The sequence below is a fragment of the Myodes glareolus genome, chromosome 6 (assembly GCF_982192425.1).
Source record: "Myodes glareolus chromosome 6, mMyoGla1.1, whole genome shotgun sequence".
Classification (NCBI taxonomy): domain Eukaryota; kingdom Metazoa; phylum Chordata; class Mammalia; order Rodentia; family Cricetidae; genus Myodes; species Myodes glareolus.
Window position 1 is genome coordinate 68,976,539 of NC_142031.1, and position 14,179 is coordinate 68,990,717.

The 14,179-nt window shown below is 40.0% G+C and overlaps 1 protein-coding gene across 4 annotated transcripts in view; it reads right to left on the bottom strand.

Moving 5' to 3' along the window:
* Positions 1 to 10,026: 10,026 nt before the first annotated feature.
* Positions 10,027 to 14,179, bottom strand: part of Atad2b (ATPase family AAA domain containing 2B) — a 146,666-nt gene continuing 142,513 nt past the window's right edge. For all 4 annotated transcript variants that reach the window (XM_085690878.2, XM_085690877.2, XM_085690876.2 and 1 more), the window contains one exon: positions 10,027 to 13,380. In XM_085690878.2, the coding sequence (XP_085547004.1) occupies positions 13,339 to 13,380 (42 nt within the window). In that variant the 3' untranslated portion in view covers positions 10,027 to 13,338. The remainder of the gene's footprint in view (positions 13,381 to 14,179) is intronic.

Below are 14,179 nucleotides of genomic sequence, written 5' to 3' on the forward strand. Positions count from 1 at the left end.
AAGAGGAGACAAGTAGGAAACATAATAAGAGAGTAGAGTAAAATCCAAACATGTGCACAATTACTCTGAGTGCAAACCCTAGATCATAGCATTAGCACAGCTGCTGTGCCTTTTCTCCCCTACACCACCATTACCTCCCCAGAAAAACCAGAAAACAGCCAAGTGCCAGTGAGGTTGTGGAGAAGTTAGAGCTCTGTGCACCTTCTGTGGGAATAAAAACGGCTCAGCTGCTAAGGAAAACAGTATGGTAATTCCTCACAAAATTAAAAATGGAACTACCATATGATCCCGCAATTCTACTTTTGGGCATATCCATAAAAGAAACAAAAGCAGGGACTTCAAAAAATATTCATAGCCTTATCTGCAGTAGCCAAAGACAGAAGCAACCACATGCCCATTGAAGGATGGGTGGATAAACAGAGCGTAGCGTATTACATATAACAGGATATTCTCAGACTCTAAAAGGAAGGAAATCCTCCTTACACAAGAGACCAAGAAGAGCCAAATTTAGGCTGGACATGGAGGCACATGACTGTAATCCCTGTACTCAGGAGGTTTGGAAAGGAAGACATGAGTTCAAGGACTCATGGACTATGTGGAAAGTTCCAGACTTGACTGGCTATATAGCAAAAATGAATAAAATAAAATAAAATATGATAAATAAAATAAAAGAACAGTCAAATTCCTAGAGACAGAAAGTAGATAGGTGTTGTGTTTATTTTAGTTGTTTGTCCCCCTCCTTGGTGATAATCAAACTTACTTACTTCATATGACTCTTGGGATTTAAATATTCATTATATAACCTTAGAAGGATGGTGGCCATTTTTTTTCTCAAAAAAAAAAAAACTTGGAGAAAGAAATTGCATATGCTAAGTGAAATTTATATGGGAGGCCACAGTTTTGAACCAAACTTCTGCAAACCACTTACACAAAGTACTGGGTAATTAAACAAATTAAACAAAACAGGCAAGTTCAGAATTTAAAATAAATGAACAAGCTTGAAAAAAGAACAAAACTCTTGGAGATTGTCAGCAACCAATCAGAAGAGGCTCTGTGTGTCTAGCAAGCACAATAAATAAGGTCTCTGCCCCAACCCTAACTAGCCGGACAAAAGCAACCTGCCTTGTGTCTTTTTAGCTTTCTTCAGCTCTTTGCTACCTACAGAGCCAGCTCCTCTTTTCAACTCCTAGAAACACCCATTCTATTTGCCAGAATAAGACGCTGTGCAGTTCTAGAATCATCAGTTAAAACAAAGAAAAGGTCATGGCTAATTATATCTTTAAAATTAAATTTATTACAATTTTGACTTTTGATCCATACATGGAAAGACGAGAGGCTAGGTGCATGAGGTAAAATGGTGGAAAAAGCAATGCCATTCAAATGCTTCCTTAAAAATAGACTGAGCTGCCAGGTGGTGGTGGCACACACCTTCCATCTCGGCACTCACAAGGCAGAGGGAGTTGGATCACTGTGATTTCGATTTGCTAAGAACACATAACAGTTCTAAATGTGATACAACCAACAATGGGGCTTCTAGATACAGGAAAAAAATGCAATAAAACCAAAGGAGAGGTAAACAAATCCACAATTACATTAGACAAATTCAACACACTTCTCCCAATAAATGATAAAAATGGACAGAAAAAAATCAGCAAGGGTACAGAAGACCCGAACAGCACAGTAATCAGTGAGCTACTTAGAAGACACTCCTCCTAATGACAACCAAATACATTGCTTTTTTCAGGGGCACATGAAACATTTGCCAAGAAACACCATACTTATGGCCACAAATCAGAATAAATTTAAAATAGTTAGAATCATATAGATTATATTCTTTGGCTGTATCAGAATTAAATGAGAAATCAGTAACATGGGAAATGTCAGCTACTTCAAAGAAGAAAAATAATATTTAAAGGCAAAAATCAGGAAACAAAAAAATCCTTAGGAAAAAAACTATTTTCATGATTAAGATTAGTAAAAAAGACATTGACCAAGAGCAGAGCAGATGGCTCAGTCAAAATAGAATTTGCTGCATAGGCCTGAGGACCTGAGTTTGGTACACAGTACCCATGCAAGAAGCAGGGTGTAGTGGTGAGTTTGTAATCACAGTACTGGGGAGACAGATGGCAGACCCCTCAGACTTGACAGTCTGTAAGTTAAGACCTAATGAAAGACCCTGACTCAAAAAAAAATTGCTTGTCTCTGAAGAAAGAGAGGGCATGACCAGAGATGCAACAAAGATTAAAACTAACAGAGATAACTAGGTTGGACTCAGGAGCTAACTTGAAATGATTGTTGATGCCAAACGGGACCATTTCAGCACCAACACACATCAGTGTAATGACCTAAACCATCCTGGGGCAAGGAGAGCTGGTTCAACTGTTAAGATTGCTTACTGCTCTAGAAAATGATATAAGACGAGTTCTCAGCACACACATGGAGTACCCACAACCACCCATGACTCTAACTCCAGGGGATCCTTCACCTTCCTCTGACCTTCACAGGCACTTCTTCTCATGTACCCATACCCACACAGAAACAGACACACAGCATTAAAAATAAAAAAGTAAATATACCTTATATGTTTAAATCTATGAATTCATTCATAATGACTAAGAAAACTAACTCATAACCTTTGGTTGAGAGGGGGATAATATGGATTTTTAAAACTGGCTAGGAGGACAATGGTGATCCAAACTGAGGAGTGTGACTACCTATTCAAAACGGCTCTCTTCTGGGACTTGGCTCTTGGCAAATGCCATTGTTGTCATACTTCACATACAAGAGAGCAAGAGTATCACTGGTGTGGAGTTAGCCACGTGAAGCATTTGGGTGGGTGCCAAGACCATCAAGGCTCAGATCAGAGACCCTGTCCCCCAGGAGCACTTGCCACCACCTTCACATACTAACCTGGTGTGGTGGGTGCATTACTCGTGTACGACACAGCCAAACACATGACACACAAGATGTGGAGCACTGGATGAAGGAGCTGTGGGACCATGCAGACAGCAACACTGTCATGTCTATGGGCACCACCTGCAGGCTATGGCCACTGACAAAACCTGTACCTTTGCAAAAATGGACGTGTCCTTCACTGACATGCCAGTCTTGGATTCCACCAATACAGAGGATACATTCAAGAGCATCACAGAAATCAATCCTGCTGCATCAAAGAAGCAGATCACTGACCACGTGACTTGATGTGAGTTCCTGGCAACAATGTGCTGAACATCACCATGCCACCTACCCCCCGACAGACACCCAACAAGCTTCAGTGCCACCAGAACCTGTGATCACCCTGCATCTCTACCCAGAATGCATGGACATGCTCTATTCTTGGTGTTAGCTACCCCCCCCACTGTCCTCCCGGCTTCTCTGTCCTCCCTCTGGAACAGTCTGCTCCCATCCTCCTAGGGAATGCTGCCTCCCAGCCAGCTGGCCCAGGAAGAGCACAAGTGGTATCTCTTGTCTTGCCTGCTCAAGAAAAGCCAGAAGGCCCTGCTATTTATCTGTTCTTCAGTCTTATGGGCATCTTGTTAGGCTGGGAAGGTTGGTAGGCTAGACAGGACCAACCAGAAGAAAGAAAGCTAAGCAGGAGTCAGCTTCTCCTAATTTTCAGGGCAGACGCCACAGAGTGCTTGCCTCCTTTCTTCTCTGGCCTGTTGACCCAGCTGGCCTGAACCTTCTCTTTGCTAATACCCAAAGAACCAGGCATGAGGGGATAGACAGGTAGACAGTCTTGGCTCTGCCTCCTACCACACCAGCATATCCAGCATCAACCAGCATGGCCTCAGGCATTCCCTGCCTGCCCACTGCAGGTGACTTCTGTGGATTTATGCTAGGGAAGACACCTCTTTGTCTCTCTCCCTCCTTCTCACACCTCAGTGCCTTCCCTCTGCTTACCCAACCCACCTTGTCTGTGTCATGTTTCTGACTGGTCAGAAACCTGTTTGCAAGTGAAGCAGTATCTCTGTGTTTTGCATACATAACTGTTCTTTGTTTTTGTTATTATAGAGCAGTGTTTTTCAACCTGCCTAATGCTGTGACCCTTTCCCACAGTTCCTCATGTTGTGGTGACCCCCTCCACCATAAAATTACTTGATTGCTCCTTGATAACTGTAATTTTGCTACCATTATGAATCATACTGCAAATATCTGTTTTCTAATTGTCTTAGGTGATCTGGTGAAAGGGCCATTCCAATTATGGCTTTAATTTTCCTCTCTGTCCTTCTGGCCCTAAACATTCAACCCATCTCACACTCTGTTTTTCCTGAGATAAAGTTCTGATACCTAAAAACTGAACATTTAACATCCTGAAGAGGTCAATTTGGATGTCAAGATTCTGATTAAATTGTTACATCTGCACCTGTGTCTACAAAACCATCAGTGATGTTATTTATTTGTATCTTTAATTTTGATCTTTGTTCATTTATAGAAGTTTGTCAAAATACTCACTTTGTGGTTTCTCCTGAATTTTTTGTTCTCTCTTCTATGGCTGTTCTATTATCCAGAGCAGTATGGTTTCTTACAATAGGCATTAGGTTCTTTGATTACTCTGGGAAGGAGTTTCCTCCACGATGACAGGAAATGACTGAACTGGATTTGGCAATAAGGACTTGTGAGAGGCCCCTCACAGAGTTTCCAGATGGGAAAAGATTACCTTAAATATTCCTCGTTGACCTACATTCATTAGTTTAAAGCCTGCCTTTGCCACACCTTCTGCATAACCCAGAAGGGAGGGGTGTTCTGAATGAATTATTCTTAGAAAAGAACCTTGTTTCTAGGAATTCCCTATCTACAATCCCTTTTAAGGTGAACTTGTTTGCCATAATTTTAACATTTGACGTTTCATTTTTTTCTCAAACCTCTGGAAGTCACCAATCCTATCCATACATCATGTTCATGACATTCATTTTTTTTGTTTTTATTGAGTTATATATTTTTCTCCACTCCCCTCTCTTCCTTGCCCCTCCCCTTCTACCCTTTCCCATGATGCTCATGCTCCCAGTCTACTCAGGAGATCTTTTCTTGTTCTATTTCCCATGTAGATTCGATCTATGCATGTCTCTCTTAGGGTTCTCTTTGTTGTCTAGGTTCTCTGGGATTGTGAATTTTAGGCTGGTTTTTCTTGGCTTTAAAGATATTCAATATTAATTGTATCTCAAATCCATTTCTCCAAATGTACTGACCTTGCCTTTAATGGCCTAATTATCCTTTTTGCATAGAGAATTGGCATTTTCAAAAGCCAGAGATTCAATTATTTGTCTAGCTTCTAAATTTGGTATCATTCTATTTATTTCTGAAATCAATCTTCGAAAGAAATCCATAAAGGCTTCCTTTGGGCCCTGTATAACTTCAGTAATGATTCAATTTTCTTTCCTATTTCTCCATTTCTATCCCAAGCATTCAAAGCTTCTGCATGGCATAAATCCAGGGTGTGGTCATCATAAACAGGTTGTTTTTCTATAGTAGTATCCTTCTCCAAGAATTTGGTCTTGGGAGATTTTTCTACCTCTAGCTTTAATCTGTTGTTCAATAATCTTAATCTCTTCTCTGAACCAGGTATTCAACTGTAATTGTACACCAGGCTCTGAAACATCTTTAACACATTCCATCCAGTGTTTAGGAATAATTCTATTACAAACTGACCACGAGTTCAACATTTGCTTCACAAAAGGTCAATGCATGCCATATGAGACTGTTGCTTCCTTGAACCTCCTTAAATATAACATTGGCACAGGAGTCCAGTTAGCTGTAACAGAGTCTCTGCCATTTGTCAATTCCTGTAAGGTTACTGGATATATCAAGGTTAGTCATTTGAAAACCTTAGACTGCTTGTTTCTATTCTTATAATGTAATTGGTTCTTCATTAAATTCCTGTGTCTGAATTTGAATATCTCTGTGACCTGTTTTGTTAGGGTTTTCTAAGGCTTGTATCTTAGCACTCAGATTAACCATCTTTAGTGATAAAACGGAAATGATAAAGCTGTTAATGTTTACAACTGACATTACATAAATCCCATAGCCTCTCATTTAATCATTCCATTTTGAAATTATCTAGCGTATCATCATACAGAGACCTGAATCTCTCCATTGTAATGTTTTTGCCCCAATTTTTAATGTGGAAAAAATTCTCTTTTAAATAATTCCTCCCTTTAAGAGTTCCCAATTCATGAAGATGTGAGGTTTACTGCTGCTGTGTAGGACAGTAAAGTCCTGGCTGGATTTCAAGGCAGCTCCCTAGTTTTGCAGCAGCCCAAGAAGTGGGTTCAGGGAGAGCCTGCAACCCATGATGGGGAGGGGGGGGGCTGTCTGAAAAAAAATTGCACAGGGGATTGTTCAGAAAAAGCACACGGGGATGGGGGAGCTGCCTGAAGGCAGAACCAGCCGGTCTAGGGCAGAGGAATCCTGTGGCATCTGGAGTCCGGTGCTTCTGGAGTTTGGGTGGCAGCTGGAGACTGTTTCAGAGAAGCTATAACAGGAAAATCCCAAACTCACTCAGTGGGCTGGAAAGAAAAGAAAAGAAAGCTTAGCCAAGTGGGGCTGGAGGCCCGCATGCAGCTCCGGCCTATGCTGGTGGCTAAAAAGCCACAGGCAAATGGCTTTTTCATGAATTCGTACCCCAAACGTTGGGTGCCATATATAACATGATTAATAAAAACCCAGAGACAAATATTGGGGTTCAATCTGAGGATCAGAAAAGCAAAGTAGCCAAGTCACTAGAGAGCTCTTACCTCTGAAATCTTCAGACTGAAAGAGAGCCAGTTCCTGTCTCATCCCACCATATATTCTTCTCCAGTGCGGGGATTAATGATGTGCACCACCACCACCCAGCCTCTATGACCAACTAGTATGGCTGCTGGGATTAAAAGTATGTGTAACCACTGCCTGGCCTGTATGGCTGACTAGTGTGACTGTTTTGCCTTTTAGTTTTCAGGCAAGCTTTATTTACTAAAATACAAATGAAGTATCACCACACACACACACACTCTCTCTCTTCCTTCCTTCATTTTTTTCCTTTCTTTCTGTGTGTTCTACTTTCACTGCTTCTCACGTCTGTCTGCCTGGCAGCTGCCTGGCTTCTGGCCCCAGGCGGGTCCCTCTTTTCTCCTCACTCTCTTTATCGTTTATCATCCTCTATTTATTCTCTTAGCCCACCTGCCTATCCCTCTTCTGCCTGGCTCTTGGACATCCAGCTTTTCATTAGACAAATCAGGTTCCTTAGGCAGGCAAGGTGAAACACATGTAACACACCTTTACACAACCAAAGTAATATTCCACAGCATAAACAAATGTAACACATCTTTACGTAGTTAAAATAATATTCCACAACCCTTTTTTTCTCCAAGTATTAAGGATCTCCAAGTTGCCACATACCCTTGTAATAGAGACGTATATTACCTCCCCCACAGAAGTATCAGATAGTGCTGTTTGGAGTCAGGCTCTCTGACACTAGTCTTCGCTCTGGCTCTTTTGATCAGGCATGAGCAGTATCAGTCCTCAGGCATCATCTACCTGCTGCTTAAACACGGCTTTCCCTCTACTGTCATTTTACCCTGAAAGTACTGCTTAAGTGATGGTTTGAACACCCACGTGCAGGCAGCTTAACCTCCAAAGCCTTCACCTCTGAACCATTTGAAGCTTTATTGTATTAATGTTGTCTGGACCTGAGGGTCACAATATTCAATACTCTCACTCTAATTTGTTCCATCCCAGGTGATGACTAAACTACCTGATGACCCAGGCAGAAACCAGGGGCAGCTGGAGCCATCGATGCCAACATCTAGTCGGCTCCTACCTCTCTATTGGGAACTCTCATTCTTGTCACTTCTACTCTATTTGGAACTGTAGCATCTCTTATTTGGAACAAAAACTGACATGCAAAGTCCTTCCAACACTAAAACTACATGCCCGTTTTGTTCTAAAGCCAACTTGGAACTGTTTGTGGTGACCCAACCTTAACATTTGCCTGTTCCTGTGCCTTTTGCCTTTGTTTTGTTTGAGACAGCGTCTCATGTAGCTCGGGTTAAATTCTGATATACTTTGAAGCCAAGAATGGCCTTTAACTCGTGATCTTGCTTCTGCTTCCCAAGTTCCAAATTACAGGTGCACACTACCACCTCACATGGCTTCTGCACTTCACTATCCTGCTTCCTCTGCATGAAATGCTCTCCCCACACACCTCTTTTCAATATTTTGATTTTCAAGATGCTGTTAAGACACCGTACCCACCAGGAAGAAAACGTTCAAAATTGACAAGAGTGAATTCTTTTTTTCCCCTCCAGCAGTGCCAAAGACATTGGCCAAACAGTGTTGCAATTAATATAGTTTTTGTGTGATTATTCAGGTCTAGGTAGCCGGGAAACTAAAGCGTGGGCTCAGCTTACAATGGTTAGTATAACAAAGACTTAGGTTCAGATCATTTCTTCAAGTCATAAAGCATATCAGCAACACAAGGAAAGTGTGCCTTTTTATCTTCTGCTTTAGCTACATTTTTCTCTAGTCCAGTGGTTCTCAACCTTCCTAATGCTGTGACCTTCTCATTTAGTTCCTCATGTGGCGACCCCAATCATAACTGTAATTTTGCTGTTATGAATCGTGATGTAAATATCTGTGTTTTTCCAATGGTCTTAGGCAACCCCCATGAAAAGGTTGCTTGGTCCCAAGGGGTTGCAACCCAAAGGTTAAAAAACAAAACAAAACAAAAAAACACTGCTCTAGTCCCTCTTGCCTTCGTGTTGTTTTGTAGCTTTTCATGAACAAGGAACGAAGGTTTGGCTACTACAGGATTTCCTTACTGGAATTTTACTGCTTCTGTCAGTCAACTGCCTCATCTGAAAGAGTTCCAGACAGTGATAGAATTCTAATTAGAGGAAGAAAACCAGGATGGTCAGGTAGATGGCTCAGCAGGTAAGTGCTTGCCACACAAACCTGATGACTCAAATTCCGCTGGATGTGCAGTCTTTGGGGCCTGGCATATTAACACCTCCAAGTGACCCTACAAAGACATGACATGCTTTGGGGATAAAAAGCACTGTCAGGAAAATAGTGGGCACTAATCTGACATCAATAGTTGCTATTAAATCAAAAGCAGGAGGAAGCCTGACTCCATCACTTCGAAGCATTCCGAAGATAACTGTGCTCTTAAAAGGAGAGAGGGCAATGGCCGTGAAAATCTCACAAGAACATCAGTTCCCTCCGAGTTCTAACATACAATTCACCGGGCAGCTGGGAGGAAATCCAATTTAGAAGGGTAAAGGTGGAAGAGAACAAAACGAGTATATATATCCAAACCCCTCCAAACCATTTCCAAAAACAAATGCATCCCGAATGAGATTTCTATCGTGATAATCAAGTAAACTATAATGCCAAGGTCAGTTCTTAAAAAACATTAACCAGTGTTTATTTTGTCTTCTGTTTCCTTTAGCAGAGTGGAGGCTACTGAAGGATAGAACATTTCACCTGTCTATCCCACACCAGACCATAGTTAATGAAGTCCAGTGCCCAAGATATAACGAGCACATATATACTTGTAGGGAATTCAGATTTTAAAAAAAAAAAAGCCCAAAGGTCACTTCAGGTCTAAAAGTTACAGATACAGCATTAAATAGTTAGATCAAGATTAAACTATGCCTTTACTGTAGTTCCCTATGGAAACTAAAACTGGATATATAAAATTCAACTTTATTTCCAACGTCCTCAAAGTTAGATTGTGCCCCCAAAGCAATTTTAAGGTCTTTTTTAAAAGTAAACATTCAGATATAAAAACAAATGTTTGAAGCTGTCCAACATAGTTTAGACAACAAAATTTCCAATTAAATTAAAACTATACTCTCTCAACGGGGAAGAAGAAATCCTTTCAGTTAAGAAATCCGGAGGCGTACTTAAAATCTAAAGAAAACATAACAATATGGTAGTACTTACTAAGCACGACATGCGCTCTTTGTAGAACTAGGCACTTTAGAAAGACAAGCAGCCCTGCAGATGCAGCCAACAGCACTCGCAATCATGCGAAAGAAAGACGCGTTTTTCTTATCATCTTTATTCAAGTATTTCACAGCAGTTATATTACAAATTACAGTAAATGTTCAAATTCCAGAATTCAAAAATTAAATAATTTACTCCAAACTAATGTAAAATGAAGTCAAATGTAAAACATCAATTTAACACAATTCTAAATTAAACTACAAACCCAAAATAAACCGTAATTGATGAAGTCTAATTAATCTACAAAGTAGACATACATGTCCAAAACCAAATAGGACTCCCGAAGTCTAAACAACCAAATGTACACAATATAAAAGATGCAGGTACAAGCCCAAATTCAAGCTTCCAAAATGGTTACAAATAATAATTATAACAGCAATGGCATTCAGCTACGGGACCTGACACTGAAGAAACCTACTGATTAGCACCATAGCTGAACCAACTTAATCAAAACAAAGGAAGATAAGAAATTACCACCCCACTACCTAAAAATAAAATCCAGTAACCTACAAATACATTGGCATATGAGAAAAATCAAGTCATGAAAGGACATTAAAAAATTAATCACAGGTAAGATTCAAGCTCAAAACCACAATTTATTCCACAGCCATCAGTTTCAAACCTAATGCAGTTCCATCATCTTCAAGAGGCTCCCAGGGTTCCCACAGCTGAGCATGAACTTTTGCTTGGCTGGGCTGGGATACATAATTTATTGATCTGAGAGCAAGGTTTTACACAGGAGCTTATCACATATAATGCTCACATATGAAGTAAGAACAGAGGTCAATTTGTACATTTTTTTTTTGCCAATGCTATACAGCAAAAATTAAGAACTTTACAGAAAGGTAAACAAAACCGAGTCAACTTGGATAATTTCACAAGCTGCTTTTACCTATAGAACCACCAGATATCTGTAAAACTGGTATAGTATGTTTCTCTTTGGGGGGGAAAGGGGCCTGAAGAGTTGGTGCGATTTCAGCTCATCTCCCCCCTTGGCATGAGACTGGCTTTGTCTTTGAGACCTAAACTGTTCAAAGTGGCAGTTCCTATACTGAGTTTTCCTCTGATTTCTCCATCTACATCAAGGGTAAACATAAAATAAGACGTGATCTTTTGAAAGCATTTTTAATGCTTAAATAAATAAATTTCCTTTTATCAAACTCACTGATGGCTAAAATTTTAATTCACGTGCAAGATTCGGAAACCTTAGAACATGTGCGGTTTTCCTCCTTACAACAAGTGCTGCTGTTACTTGAACAGAATGCTTCTGAAGTAGAGAAACTGGAATAAATACTAAAGAAAATAGCACAGCAAGAACCTGAGACTTGCAAAAACCCTTTTACCAGAAACTCGCTACAAAAAATCTGCTACATCTTATTTCATCAAATCTTTAAATTCTGTAACAATTTCCATCAAAATACAAAATGCTAATGTATTAGACAGTAAAATAGTTTGCACTGGTATGATGGTAATAAATACTAAAGAAAGCATGAAAATCCTCGCAATAATCAAATTAGAGGTTTCAAATCACCTCCCCTTTAAAATGGTTCATCGTTAATCACACTTGCCCACCTTAAAAATACAGTGTGTCTACATGGTAGCATCTTGAATTACATGACTAACTAAATGTCATGAAAACCTCAGACCAAGTGTAAAGAAAACAAGGCTCATCTATAAAAAAAAATCAAGCTAGAAGACAGTGAACATGAAGGTAAATGCAAAAGCACTTGGGATTACTGCAGTAGCTGAGGCCAGCGTGAGCTCTCTGCACACCACCACAGCCAGAGACAAGGAGACAGGTACCTTAGCTTCAGCGTGTAAACGGTGGCAAAGTGTTACAGGACCCTGTAAACACTGTTGGTAACTAAAATCAAAAGCTGAGGTAGCTCGGTATCTCTGCAGTAGTCCTCGACCATGTGCCCTAGTTAAAACCCAAACATGTGTTGCATATATTGGAACGACACACCTGCAGCTAACGGCTATAATAAAGGAATATAGCAAGCCAATTTGTCTGCAAAATTTTCTGTACTTTGTTTAAAAATTATCTCATAAAAAAGTCACTGCATTCCCTTTGCCTCTTTGCAACTGCCTAGACTGTGTCTCCAAATTCTTAGAAAGTTTTGTAAAATTAGTAACCCATAATTATTTTCATAAGTACAATCCACAGAAATCACTCAACAAGATCCAAAATGATTCCAACCAAACTGAAGCATTGTGAAGATGTGAGCATGGGACAGGGTTAAATGTTAACACTGTTATTCAAAGACATACCAGAGCTCACTTGCAATTATACAGAAAATGAGTTTTAAAGAGTTTCCAACAAATTCCTCTTTTCTGTCCATTTGGCAAGTCCTGGCTTTAAAACAAAACAATAACAATTGACTATACATGAAAATCACTTTTCTCTGGTAACTCAAACATGAATAACTATTAAATTGCATCTGACAGAAAAATGGTCACCAACTATTTATTTTCTGGTCATCATTGTCAGCAATACAGAGAAGTGCATGGGGTTTTGTGGACTGTGTATCATTTGCTGCTGTTTTAGTCTGTGTTTTTTAACTGGAAACACACCACAGGAAAGATGACAAACTAGCATATCACGTGGATTACTGAGTATCTTGATTGTTTTGAGAACAAGACAGGCATTTAATACGGAATACTGTTGTCTCTTAGTGACACTGAGTATCAAAACTGATTTTCAAGGTTGTGACCAAATAAAACATTCTAATTAATTTGCTACAAATGAGTCCACCCAGTAAGCCTCATCTTTCTCAAAAAAATAAAAAGGCACATTAAAGGCAGTTCTAAAGAGCCTAACCTAATTTCACCCAGTTTCTTCAGTTGTCCACCAGAATACACCATAGCCAATTCTAAAACAGGTCTTAGTCCATTACCTGGGGGTGAGGGGATGGGATATGATCAGAGATAGAAAAGAGGAAAAGAAAAAGAAAAAGCAGGTCGCCCACGATTTCCAACAATTCAGCACAATTAGAACTGCCCCATCCAGTTCCCTCTGGTCTGGTGGTCTGCTCCCTAAGAGACTCTCCAAGAGGGCAGAAGAGAGGGCAGAGCGAAAGCAGTTTCCGTAGCACCAGAATCTCCAAGCTGTGGGGTTGTATTTTTTATTTATGGAAAATACAACATGTTTCTGAAGTTTTGTTTGGTTCTTGTAGGCTGGTTGGTTTCAGGTACCTGAGACAATAGCACCAAATTCAACAGAGAAAGAATGAGTGAACGAGCACTTTACACCAAGGCTCTGCGCAGGATTGGTGCAATCTGAAAGGGAATGGCTCAGAAGACCGCTCGGCAGGAGCAGATTGGAGAGGAGAAACCACTCGTCTCACAAGTTCATAGGAATGTCTCAAACATATGAACCGTTCTTTCCATCTCCTGGAAGAGAAAGAAGTAACTGTTATTCACTATGGGACACAAAGGAATTCCTCACCACAAAAGGCTCACATTAAATTAAACTTTTAGTAAAGAATTTGAGATACAAGTTCAAATTTGAATATTTTTACAACTCTGCTGTAAAACCATCTGCCCTAGACAATTCTAAGTACTGCTTATTTTATTCTTTGGCAACAGGGATGGCAAAGATAGCATCATTCAATAATTTACGATGCCAGATACTGCACTAAGAAATATATTCCAAATATATTTATGTAAGTAAATAAATAGGTATATAAGATATATATTCATGCCCATATGAAGTGTACATACATATATATAATTTAACTTAATTCCTACAATGATGTTGAAAGTGTTGAAAGGATTTATTATAAGACCCATTTAAAAAACAAAACCTGAGGGAGGCACAGAAGAAAATAATCTGGTGGCCACTAAGTGGCAAGATCAGAATTTCATTTTGTTGTTTTGTTTGAGAGAGAGGCTCAGTAGATAGCCTTGGCTGGCTAAGAATTATGTAGCCCAGGCAGGGGTCTAATTTACAATCCTTACAGTCTGGGCCTCAGGAGCCCTGTAATTGCAGGAGTCTACCACCACATCCAAAGTCAGAAGAGGGACTCAAGCAAGCTCAGGTTAGCATCTGGACCTCCCTTACTCAATACACCTTACTGACTATTAAAAACAATGGCATGTGTTCATTGCAGCAAAGTTTATGACAAAATGAGGCTGCACCTTATTCCCACATCGTTCCCTCCATTCTATCCCAGATGACCAGGGAAAAGGA